A 12,406-nucleotide genomic window follows, 5' to 3' on the forward strand; every position below is an offset into this window, starting at 1 on the left:
AGAAATTGTCATGGCCACTTTAACCTTCAACAACGACCATTCTGATCAGTCGGTGGCCATCAACATTGAGGCAAGATCCTCCACCAGCAAAAAGATTATGCCTTGTTGAAGGCTCAGATGATTGTTAGCATTTTTTAGCAATAGAGTAATTTTAAAATTATGGTATGCACTTTTTTTAGACATGATGCTATTGCACATTTAATAGACCACAGTATAATGTAAATATAACTTTTCTGTGCACTGGGAAACCAAAAAATTCCTGGGACCTTCTTTATTGGGGTACTTGATTTGTTGTAGTGGTCTGAAACTGCACTTGCACTATCCTTGAGGTATGCCTGTATTAAAACGTAACTATTCAGTTTCAGTTTGAGCACCCACTATGTTCTGGGCACTGCCATGTGTATATATATATTGTCTTAAATCTTTGCAACAACCCTATAAAGTACATTCTGCTATTATCCTATTTTTACAGCTAATGAAACAGCGCCTCAGATGGTTGTAATGTGCCTTGCTAGGAGGCAGGAGATCTGGAATTTCAACCCAGAAGGTCTGCTTCTAGAGTTCATGTTCTTGACCGCCATACTCTTCTGGCTCTCCAGGAAATAAAACTGGGCTCAAATCAGTTAATGTGTAGAAAAGACTCTTGAACATTTTATGTCATCAAAGAGTCTTATGACTACTCACATCTCGGAGAGCTTTGATGTGGAACCGTGCTACACTTAACCTGTATATTTAGAGGGATTCACGTGGTAAAAGAATCACCAGCTGGTCGGTGAGTGAAACAATTCCAGCTCAGTGACCACACTCCCTAGAGGCTAACACCGATAGCCTCTTTTGGCAGTCCCTCAGCCGTGTTCATCAGACATGATGGCCAGGTTTCCCTGGCACCTCCTGCCCCCTCCCCCCCCCATTGCTCCTCTTCAGCTTTCTTTGCTGCTTTTCTTTTCCTTCTTTTTTTTTTTTTTTTGAGACGGAGTCTCGCTCTGTCGCCCAGGCTGGAGTGCAGTGGCCGGATCTCAGCTCACTGCAAGCTCCGCCTCCCAGGTTTACGCCATTCTCCTGCCTCAGCCTCCCGAGTAGCTGGGACTACAGGCGCCCGCCACCTCGCCCGGCTAATTTTTTGTATTTTTTAGTAGAGACGGGGTTTCACCGTGTTCGCCAGGATGGTCTCGATCTCCTGACCTCGTGATCCGCCCGTCTCGGCCTCCTAAAGTGCTGGGATTACAGGCTTGAGCCACTGCGCTTGGCCTCTTTGCTGCTTTTCTAACTCTGCCCACTCCTTAAAGGCTGCAGCTTTTCAGGTTTTTGGCTGTTCCCATTCTTCCCTCTGACCTCAAGTAAGACCTGAAACTTTGTCCTTCATTTCCTTGTATATGTCTCACAGATGAATATCTTCCTACTTTTCCTTAAGAACTTCAAAGCTGAATTCCCCCTATAGAGAGAGACTACTGTTAGTGGGTTAGTGGATGTCTTTTCAGTGCCAGTATTACATTCCTCGAGCTGGCCTCCCCGTCCCTCCCACCGTCACTGTGTCATACCCTTACCCAGTATTCCCACTCTTGCACTCCTGACTCTTCTGACTGGCACCAGGGATCACTGCAGTTCTGCAGATCCTCCTCTAGTGGACATCAGATCCATCTTGCTCTTTTAGTCTTCCACTCTATTTTCTGACCTCATGAAGTTTGGGTCATATCGTGGTCACTTCTCTCTTCAGATACCTGTGGTGTATTCCTCATAATACCAAGATAAAGTCCAGACTCGAAAGCTAGGCTATCATTCCTTCCTATGATATTCCACAGTTTTCATGTACCCTGTACTCTAGCAAAGCAGGCCCACCCAACAGTCCTCCAGCAGTTCCACCCAACCATTTGCTTGTGTTTCTTCCTTTCTTTTTCCCAGACCTTAATCCAAGCACACTCACAGATGCCTACATAATACAGTGGTCTTTAAGGGTCCAACTGCTGAAAAAGCCTGGAATCATAGATAATGCTGGAAGTAGACAGTAATGAGGGCTCTGCCCTGGTCAGACCCTCACTGACTTGCTCACAGGCTCACATGTGGGCACATTTGAGTGATGAGCTGATCACCTTTACTTGTCTGGGACTATGCCCAGGGACTATTTTAATCAGAAAATTTCCCTTTCTGTTGAAAATGGCCCATGAAATAGAAGGATTTAAAATATTTTTCTTTTCTTTTCTTTTTTTTTTTTTTGAGACAGACTCTCGCTCTGTCACCCAGGCTGGAGTGCAGTGGTGCGATCTCGGCTCACTGCAACCTCCACCTCCTGGGTTCAAGCGATTCTTCTCTCTCAGCCTCCTGAGTAGCTGGGACTACAGGCACATGCCACCATGCCTGGCTAATTTTTGTATTTTTAGTAGAGATGGGGTTTCACCATATTGGCCAGACTGGTCTCAAACTCCTGACCTCGTGATCCTCCCACCTTGGCCTCCCAAAGTGCTGGGATTACAGGCATGAGCCACCACGCCTGGCCTGAAATGTTTTTCTAAGGAGAAAAGTAATTTGAGAGCAGCTGTTTGGAGAAGAATCATGGCTTTATTTAATGAAAATCTGCATATTTGTATCAAATTGGAATTCCCACAATAGGAAATATTTAAAAAAATTGCAGGTATGTTTACCCTATAATGGTAGGGCAGAACCAGCCCCCTCCTTTTTTGTTAACAAAGCTATGTCTCAAGTATACCGTATCAAAATTTTTGTGATAATTCAGTGAAGTAATTTCTTAACACTGAAATGTGCTTTCATCTGTGACTGTGCAACATATATTTTTAAAATGGATTTAAAAAACCCATTTTTAATGGATAGAAAAATAGTGTTTGTTGCTTTCCTCTACCCCCATATTAAAATTCTCAATGTCTGAATGGAACTGCTTTTAGCCTGGCACTAGGAGAGTCACAGGCTGTAACTTGAATGATTGGCTTTAATTCAGGAGGCCCTGGGTTCAAGTTCTAGCTTGGCTACTTATTAGGAGTATGACTTTGGCTAAGTCCCTTGATTTGCTGTGGGTCTTAGATTCTATATTTTAAAATGAATGAATTTGGAGTTTGGAGGTAACTTCAAGTACTAAAAGCTCTATGAATCTGAAATGCAAATTATTTTCAGAAAACTAACTTTTCTGACCCATATAGTAGCTTCTCATTGGGCATTGCGAATCACTTCCTCCATGGTCAAATGTCTGCATGAGTCTTCTTAGATTTAAATATTAATTCACCCAGATGAATTTAAATTATTCTAGGGCCATAAGTAAAAGTAACATGGGCCCAAGGGTTTGGACAGCAGGAATGCTTAATGAAAAAGGAAATGTGTGAAATTAAGTATTTCAGTGAGTGAAATTAAGCCCCCTGCCTCCAAAGTGCCAAGGATAGTTCAGCATTTTATATCCAAGCTGAGCCCCGTGGTCTTTTGCTTCCAGTATGCCAATCAGAGGAGTGTTTAGAGACCAGGGCTCAAGGGGTAAGCATGCGCCTCCACCCTCCTCCCCACTCTTGAGCCTCCTTCAGGCAAAATTCCCTCACTCAGGGTTGTCTGGAGCCTAGAGAACAAGGTCACATAATAAAGAAGGGGTTCCTGGCAGCGGAACAGGCTGGGAAGTGCCAGAAAGCCTCAAGGGAAATGAGTAGCTTCTTATAGGCAGGTTCTGAGTAATGTCCTGCGGGCTGTAGAGATGGAGCTTGACAGCTAAAAGGCAGTTCACTCCTATCCCTGCCTCACATGGTATTCAGAAGGGCTCCCCCTTCAAAGTCCTGTGAGACTTAAGTATGCACATTCTTTAAATGGTCCTGGCCCCCAGGGGCTGCTGTCCCAGGGCATTGCATCTGCCTCTGTGTTCTCTCAGGCCAACTTCTCACCATTGGTCCCCAGTTTGAACTCACAGGAGAGAGAATATGCATAGTGACTCTGAACCCACAAGTCCTAACATCAAAACACTATCTCAATAGGAGGTCCTTTGCAACAAATTTGGGCCTCAGACATACTCAGGGTTCATTTGTTTTTCAGGCAAGAGGATGATATTAATAGATTCAAAAATTTTCTAACAAAGCTCCTCCTCTTCTTCCTCCTCTTCTTTTCTAATTATAGTAGCCCCCAATCATTGAGCACCTTGTAGGTGCCAGGCCCTTTGTAAGTACTTAATAAATGCTAAGTCTTCATAATAGTCTGATAGATAGCTACTGTAATTATCCCCACTTTACAGATGAAGAAACTCACCTATGGAGGTGGCAAGTAAGTTGTCCGAAGCCACACAGGCAGCCCAGGAGCCTTGTTGTCCACTGTGCTGTCTCCTGCCTTGCCCTCCACTGGGAACAAGCTTACTCTCACTGGTTAGGAACTCATTCACCCACTTAACAGACATTGTTGAGCTCCACCTTTGTGCCAACCACCATTCAGAGAGGCAAAACCACCAAAGAGAAAGGGACACACTCCCAAGCTCTTCTCCTATCTAGCATTTTAAATGTATTTTACTACCATACTGGGCATTTACTCCTAGATGGAGAAATCACATGCGTTATGGAGAGGCTTGCTAGCCTCCAAGCCTCTGACAGCTTTCTGGGAACTACTAGAATTGTTATACAGTCCTCAGATGAACATCTCTGGTGCTATAATCTCCAGTAGAAAAGCTTATTATAAGCTTGTTATTCTTGCAGTTACCCTGGAATCACTGCTTATAATGCAAGCAACAAAGACAGGTTCCTATGGTATGTGTGGATGTTAGAGATTCTCCAGGCTGGAAGAAGCAATGGTCACTGGTTCATTTAGTCCTCTCCTCATCTGATGGCTCTCCAGGCTATACATGTCTACCAGCAAATTTGTCCCTCCTTCCTCAGTCTTGCTCCTCACTATATTCTCCTGGGTTTTCTTTGCCTCTCTGGCTCTGTCTTCTTAGTTTCCTTGTGGCTTTCACTTTCTCTGCTCATACCTTAAATATCCTGGAATGGTAATCTAGAATTTTCTCAAAATTCTGCTGTTAACTGGACAAAGTATGTGGAGGACAGGAGGAATGTATTTCCAATTGGGTTTCGCCTTCCTATAGAACTGTAAATCAGAAGAGGAACAACCAAATGCCCCATAGGATGAGGGGATTGGGAAGTAAGTTATTGTCAACACAAGTGGCCATTGAAAGAGGTGATGGGGAAAACCAGATGACCATGTGGAGAGAGGGTTACAGTTAAACAGAAGATGAAAGGAGTCAGCTACAAATCTATGTGGTTACAGAAATATCAGTATCAATTGAGATAGGCAGGAAACAAAATAGAGCATATGGTATTGTCAGAGGCGTTAATGGTTATGCAGAGAAACAAAAAAGAGGGACTAGGAGGACAGTAGGGGTGAGAGGACTTGCAAATTTAAATAGCTTGGGTTGAAAGACCTCCCTCTGTGGAGGATACTGTTGAGTAGAGACCTGAGGAGGTGAGGGAGTGAGCCATGTAGATCCATGCAGGAAGAACTCTCCAGGCAGAGGGAACAGCCAGGGCAAAGGTTCTTAGGCAGAAGCAGTGCAAGGCAGGGAGACCAGCAGGCCGAAACAGAGTGAGTGAGGTGGAAAGTGATGGAAGAGGAGGTCATAGAGATGGAGTGGAGAGCTGAGAGCATCATAGGCCATTATAATGACACTGGCTGTCATTCTGAGGGAAGTGGGAAGCCACTGGAGTCTTGATGCAAACAATGAGAAGATTCAATTACATTTTAAATGGATCACTCTAGCTCCTGCCTTGAGAACAGACTAAGTCATGGGGTTGGGAAGGGACGCAGCAAGGAGACCTGGACAAGGGACATTCAGCCCTTTGTGGCCAAACTCTCCATTCCTGAAAGTACTTTGGACTTGTTAGGGTCCTGAGGTTCTTTCCAACTCTAGAGTTGCTTCTGATAAAGAGGGAGTAATGGTTTGGGTGTCTTTATAATCAGTCTGTTCAAAGTACTTCATTTATGAATGTGGTATGTCGTGGGAGAAAAGAACTGTGCTGTTGTTTTTCCAGCTCATACAAGGCCTTCCTGGGGGTGCCTAGGAGCAGAATTCAAGTCTTCATCAGCAGAGGCCTGATGCTACCTCATACCTTTCCACATCTGAACAGAGAGTGGATCACATGCTGGAGCTCAGGATGCACCAGCACAAAGACCCTTCTCATAAACACAGTGCTCAAATCTGTCTCTCAAAGGTTATTATTATTTTTATAATAATTAAAGAGCTCCAGACGCTATTAAGAACAAGATAATGTAATTCTATTTATAGCTGCTTCCCTAGTACCTGACACGGTGCCTGATATATAATATAGTGCCTAATAACTAGAAAATATTTATTGAGTAAAAAAATTGAGAAAATAGAAAATATCGGAAAATAACTTGTGCATGTTCCCACTACTGCATCTCCCAGTCCACCTGCACTGTGCTGTCAACTTCACCTTTTCTCCCGTTACAGTGAGTGAAGTGTTCACACTCCTGCTAAGGCCAAGTCCTCTACTTCCACACTAAATCCCATTCCTGTTGCCTACTCAGGGACTTTGCTTCCGAAGCTGATGGTCAGGTCTCTGGTCTCATTGGCAGCATTCGACATTGTCATCACTCCCTGCTTCTTGCTACAGATACTTTGGCATCTGGGCCAGCACTCTCTTGGTTCTTCTCTTACTTCAGCCTTCTTTGCTGGATACTTCTCATCTTCCCATGCTTTGAACGTTGTTGTGCTCTGGGGCTTGGTCCTCAGTTCTCTGCTCACATTCATAGTTACAATGATATTGTATCATTTAAATGAACTGATATGTCCAAATTTATGTTTTCATCCCCATTCTCCCCTGTGAACTTCAGGCATGTATATTCAGTTGCTACTTGGCATTTCCACATGAATGTCTAAATATGTGTCTCAAACTCAAGTCTTGGTTTCCATCTCTACTCCCCCTGCAAACTGCTCCCCCTCTGGTCTTTCCTGTCTTAGTAAATGGCTTCCTAATATGCCATTGCTTGAACTAAACACCTGGAATTGTTCTTGACTGCTCTCTTTCTCTCATGTCTCATACACAATCCAATTGTAAGTGTTATTGATTTTACCTTCAAAATGTAATCACAATATGCCACCTCCTCAAACTGACCATTTCCTCCCTGTCTGAATTACTGCAGTGGCCTCCTAATTGGTCTCCTTACTTCTGTTCATATCCCACAGTCACCTGTTCTCTACATAACAGTCAGTGATCCTTTAAAAACTGAAGTCATATGATGTCACTTTTGTGCTGAAAACTCTCCAAAGGCTACCTCCTCTGACTTCATCTCTACTTCTCTTCTCCTCATTCATCTACATCAGCCACACTAGTCTCTTTGCTGTTCCTTGAACACGTCCAGCTTGCTCCTGAATCCAGGTTTAAACACATACTATTCCTTCTGCCTGGAATGCTTTTCACCTTATCAGAGTAGCGGGATAAGAGGGCATGCTCTTACCTGCTCAACTACTCTGATAAGGTGAAATTTGAACAGTGATTTGAAGCAGGAGGGGAAGCAGGTCATGTCGATATTTATTCAACTCACTTCTCTCAATGAGATAAATTTGATTATTGGCTGGATATTTGAAGATACTAAGATATTATTAATTTTCTTTTAGGCTTGATAATGTTTTTCTGGTTCTCTTTTAGAAAAAGTGTTCTGATTTCTGTTACTAGCCTGGATGGAGTAACAAACAGGTTAAAAAAAAAACAAAACAAAAGCAAACATAAATAACTATTTTTAGGCATTGGAAATAGGCAGCATGGGACTGTGATCCCTAAGTAAAGGGAAACAAGTGAGGCAAGCCATATGACCACCATAGCTAGCATTCTGGAGGCACATTCCAGTCTGTAGTGCATGGAGAGGGATCCCAGAAGCGTAGCAGGCAGTCTCACTGAGTTGAAGAGACAGAATGGGGTTTTGGAAGGCTGAGGTGATTACATGTTGTGTGGCAGAGCTCCAGAGAGAAGGGCAGTATGCAGAAACAAGCAAGCAAAGAAACAAACCAAATAAAACTAAACAAACAAAAGACACCACAAATTTAAATAGGGGTTCTTTGGAATGTTTGCTGAAAACTAAGTCATGAATTCATAGAGAGAAACTCCACAAACAACTGCCAAGGAGCTGTAAGCCAAACAGTTTTCAGAGCTCACCCAGAGTGGGGAGATACTTGAGCTCTGATCATCCAGAGTTGACACTCCTTGTTGATTACCCAGAGCATTCAATAGAGACCCCAGAAGTGTGTCTCTATAGTACAAAGATAAACCGCCTTTACAGTAAGTCTTCTCCAGATCCACTATGAGAAAGCTTTACATGGATCAAACTCGTCACAAGTGACATAACAGCCTGTCAGAATAATGCTGAAAACTTTGAAGGAAGACAAAATCCAGAGGCTCACAATCATAACATGCAGAGTGCCCATCATTCAACAAAAAATTACCAAACATTTCAAGATGCAGGAAAAGGTCATCCATAATTAGGTAGCAAGATTAGTCAATAGAAATCAACCCAGGAATGACAGAGATGGTGGAGTTAGGAGTCAAGGCTTCAAAACAGTTACTGTAAATATGTTCAAGGATTTAAAGGAAAATACAAAAATGATGAGAAAGGAAATGGGAGATAGAGAACCAAGTAAGATTTTAATAATTGAAAAATATAATATCAGAAATGAAAAACCCACTGATTGGAATTAAAATCACAAAAACCACAGGAAAAAAACATCAGTGACTGTGAAGCACAGAAAGAAAAAAGATTAATAAAAGGAAAAAGAAATGTTTCATTTCAGTGATGTACACAAATGTTTACAGAATAAATTTATGATAACTGGGGTTTGTTTCTAAATAATTCAAGGTTAGAGAGAAGGGAGATGGGGGAAGTATAGATGGAGCAAAGATTGGCCATGAATTGCTAACTGTTGAACGTGGGAGATAGATCCATGGAATTCATTATGCTCTTTTCTTGATGTTTTGCGTTTCATTAAAATTATTTGTAATAAAAAATTTGAAAACATTCTCTAGGGAAAAAAAAGTAATTAGAATCTTCCTTCTGGAAAGAGGCCAATGAGAAATAAGTTCTTCCCTCTACAGCACTTCTGATTTAACAGTCTTGAACTCTGCTTTGAGTATCAGAAGCAGGGACTAAGCTATACAAGTTGGGGATCCTATAGCTAGAGATACATCCCTCTTATTGGAATAATGCTCTGACACCCAGGAAGAGAAATATGAGGACTCAGGAGGAAGTCCTTGTTCAAGAGGTTCCATTAACAGTAGCTACACCTGTTCAAGGGAAAGTACGGTTGCATTTACCAGAGTCTTCTACCTGGGGTCCAAGTGGGAAAATGGGGTGGGTGGGTGATTGGTGCTGTAAATACTTTAAATTTTATTCATAAATCCAACATGTGAGATTTTTTCTAAGCGCCTATGTTAAAATGCTCAATTTAGTTAAACAATGGCATATGTACTAGGGAGAACTGGGATAGATTCTGAATTGTGAAGGTAAGGCCACAGAACTCACTCTGTAACAAACTTTAATGTCCCTTCACAACTTTAGTGCCAGTGACTCTACTAAATGAGCCTTTGGTCACAGGGTTGCTGGTTTTTTATTTTTATTTATTTTTTAAATTTTAGACAGAGTCTTGCTCTGTCGCCCAGGCTGGAGTGCAGTGGCGCAATCTTGGCTCATTGAAACCTCTGCCTTCCAGGTTCAAGAGATTCTCCTGCCTTAGCCTCCTGAATAGCTGGGATTACAGGTGCACACCACCATGCCTGGCTAAATTTTTTGTTTTTAGTAGGAGCAGGGTTTCACCATGTTGATCAGGTTGATTTCGAACTCCTGACTTTGTGATCCGCCTCCCCCGGCCTTCCAAAGTGCTGGGATTACAGGTGTGAGCCACTGTGCCTGGCTGGGTTGCTGGTTTTATAAAGTCCCTTGAAAGCCTGGTGGGTTATCCTTCCTATGCCCTTTGGATAAAACTGTTCATCTCATCTTCCTTTGCCTATTTAGAAATCCAACTTAGAGACCATTTTTCCAACTGGTCTCAGCTTAGGCATCCATAGGATGTTCTCTAGTGGTTCCACTGTTGTAGCACTCTTGGGCTATATTATTTAATTAGCACAGGCCATATGTTAGGTTACCTTTTCAGGTGTTTGTTCCATTGTGATTTTGTTGATTGATGGCACAGACACATTGACCCTGAATACATTTTGACTCATTGTGAGTATAAACATAATGAAAATTATACCAATATTAAATTTTTGTCCAGAAAGCAAAATCTGAGGTGAACACCATTAAGCCAATTGAATTACTTGGTCAAATCTTGATATTGATTTTTTGTCTTTTTTTATCTTCTGTTTTGCTTGTTTTACTTAAAATATTCCCATCAAATTCATTTTACATATTTTTGATGAAAATCTTAAAATTTATTGATAAGGTTTATATACAGAGTCACTGATTTTAGTTTTTGCAATTTTTAATTTTTTCCTACTAAGACTGATTTTTTTTTAATCAACCGATTTTGCAGCTCTCATTGTTAGAAAAATCTATAACACATTTTGCCACATTCAATTTTAGTCACTGCCAGTTTTATTTTATTTTGATTATTCCTTCTAGTAATGGTTCTCATAAATTGGGTAAAAGACAGCCTTTCTTAGTTAATCAATGAGGAAATTGGGAACAATTTCCTTGGCAGCTCCAGTGGCACACCATGGCAGCATGAAATACCACTACAAGAGGAATTTCATAGCTTTTTAGTACACCCACTTACACAAATAATAAGAAAATGTTACTCCTGTAAGTTTTTAGATGTATATTTATTATCACAGTTCTACTATATACCAATATTTAGTGATAACAGAAATATCTTTTAAGCTATGCAATTTTATGCCCTTTTAAAAAATCTGAACTTGTTTTCTTAAGACTTCCGATGGACTATGTTTAAATGATCAAAATAATATGTTTTCCCATGAAACTACTTTCAATATATGTATAATGAATGTTCAATGTATGTACTTAAAAAATTTCTGGCCCCCCCTCCGCCACCCCAAACATTTCCTTTCAAAACTGGAGTTTGTATACAGGTCTGTGTATCTTAAAGACAGAAGATGACTATGACTTTCTTGTTGGTAATCTACTCACCATTTTGTCTATCAAGAGTACACTGAAGAGGGGAGGAAGAAGTTCAGAAGTCAGAGTTTAATAATGTCCTACTATAATTAGCAAGGAGAGAATAAAAGTAGAGTGACTTGCTTACCTAAGACCCACTTCATAATGAGCATTTCTGTCCAGGAGAACTGTGTGGTTTTCACTCTGAAGATTTGTTTTGGGTAGTCTGTGAAGGTTTCATTTGGCAGGGTTTTAACACCTTCAAATCGGTCAGATGCATTCACAACTAATAATCCCAAGAAGATTGTAAAAGAAACTGCATGAGCTACAAACTTCATGAAAGGGCTCCTCAGGGTTCGTCCTAGCTGGAAAGAAAACATGTGCAAGACATGTTAAACTGGCTCTAGGTGGATGCAAGTCTTTCTTTAAAACATCGCTTTCACCAAGGTTTAACCAGAGAATCCTTCATCTTGGACAGAAACTGCTAACTGAACCCATATAACATTTTTTCTTGAACTTTTATGTGAGATGCTGCTTGACCAAACTTACTTGGTCAATATTTTCCCATTTAGAAGACTTAGTGGGAGGGGCTAAGAGAATTGATAGCACACACCTGACAATCACCATGTTACATCTGATTGCACTGATACCTCCAACTGCATGAATATGAAAAAATAATGTATGCATAAAGTTCACAATTTTAAAAAATGTGCTTTGAGTATGCTCAGTTTTTGTTTAATCTACTCACTTGGGCTTCATTCTTAGAGTATTTGTTCTCAACCTTTCTTGTATGTTGATACATTTATTTAAAGCTATACATTTCTCACTAGGTACTGCTTTAGCTGCCTTCTCCTAAATTTTCCCTTGCAGCATTTTCATTGACATTCAGTTACAGTATTTTATACATTATATTTTTATTTCATTTTTAACTCAAGGATTATTTCATTTCCAGACACAGAGGACTTTTTTTCTCCCTGCTTTAAAAAATTTGAATTTTATTGCAGCATCTTTATAGAACATAGCCTCTATGATAGTATTCTAAAATTCATTGAAGTTTTCCTTTTGGCCTAGTGCCTGAAATGTCACAAGCTGGAAATGGTCCAAAAGATGCCCTATTAAGGAGCAAATACTAGTCACATCTTCTCTATCTCATGACACCCCATCCAAAGGCCACTTGGATCTTTGGGATCGACTTGAGGGCTGCACATTGAGTACTTGCCAACCTCCTGTTAATGAACTCAGTTGGGACTTTTCCAGCTCATTGCCCTCATCTAAGCACCAAATCCTACCCCTCATCCAGGTATGATAATAAGAGCAAAGAGGAACA

General features: G+C 41.0%; 1 protein-coding gene across 2 annotated transcripts in view; it reads right to left on the minus strand.

Annotated features, from left to right (window-relative positions):
- TRPC7 (transient receptor potential cation channel subfamily C member 7) overlaps positions 1-12,406 on the minus strand; it is a 141,805-nt gene that overhangs the window by 42,958 nt on the left and 86,441 nt on the right. For both annotated transcript variants that reach the window (XM_045394288.2, XM_005557853.4), the window contains one exon: positions 11,228-11,444. In XM_045394288.2, coding sequence (XP_045250223.2) covers positions 11,228-11,444 — 217 coding nt within the window. The remainder of the gene's footprint in view (positions 1-11,227; positions 11,445-12,406) is intronic.

The sequence above is a fragment of the Macaca fascicularis genome, chromosome 6, assembly GCF_037993035.2.
Source record: "Macaca fascicularis isolate 582-1 chromosome 6, T2T-MFA8v1.1".
NCBI classification, from domain to species: domain Eukaryota; kingdom Metazoa; phylum Chordata; class Mammalia; order Primates; family Cercopithecidae; genus Macaca; species Macaca fascicularis.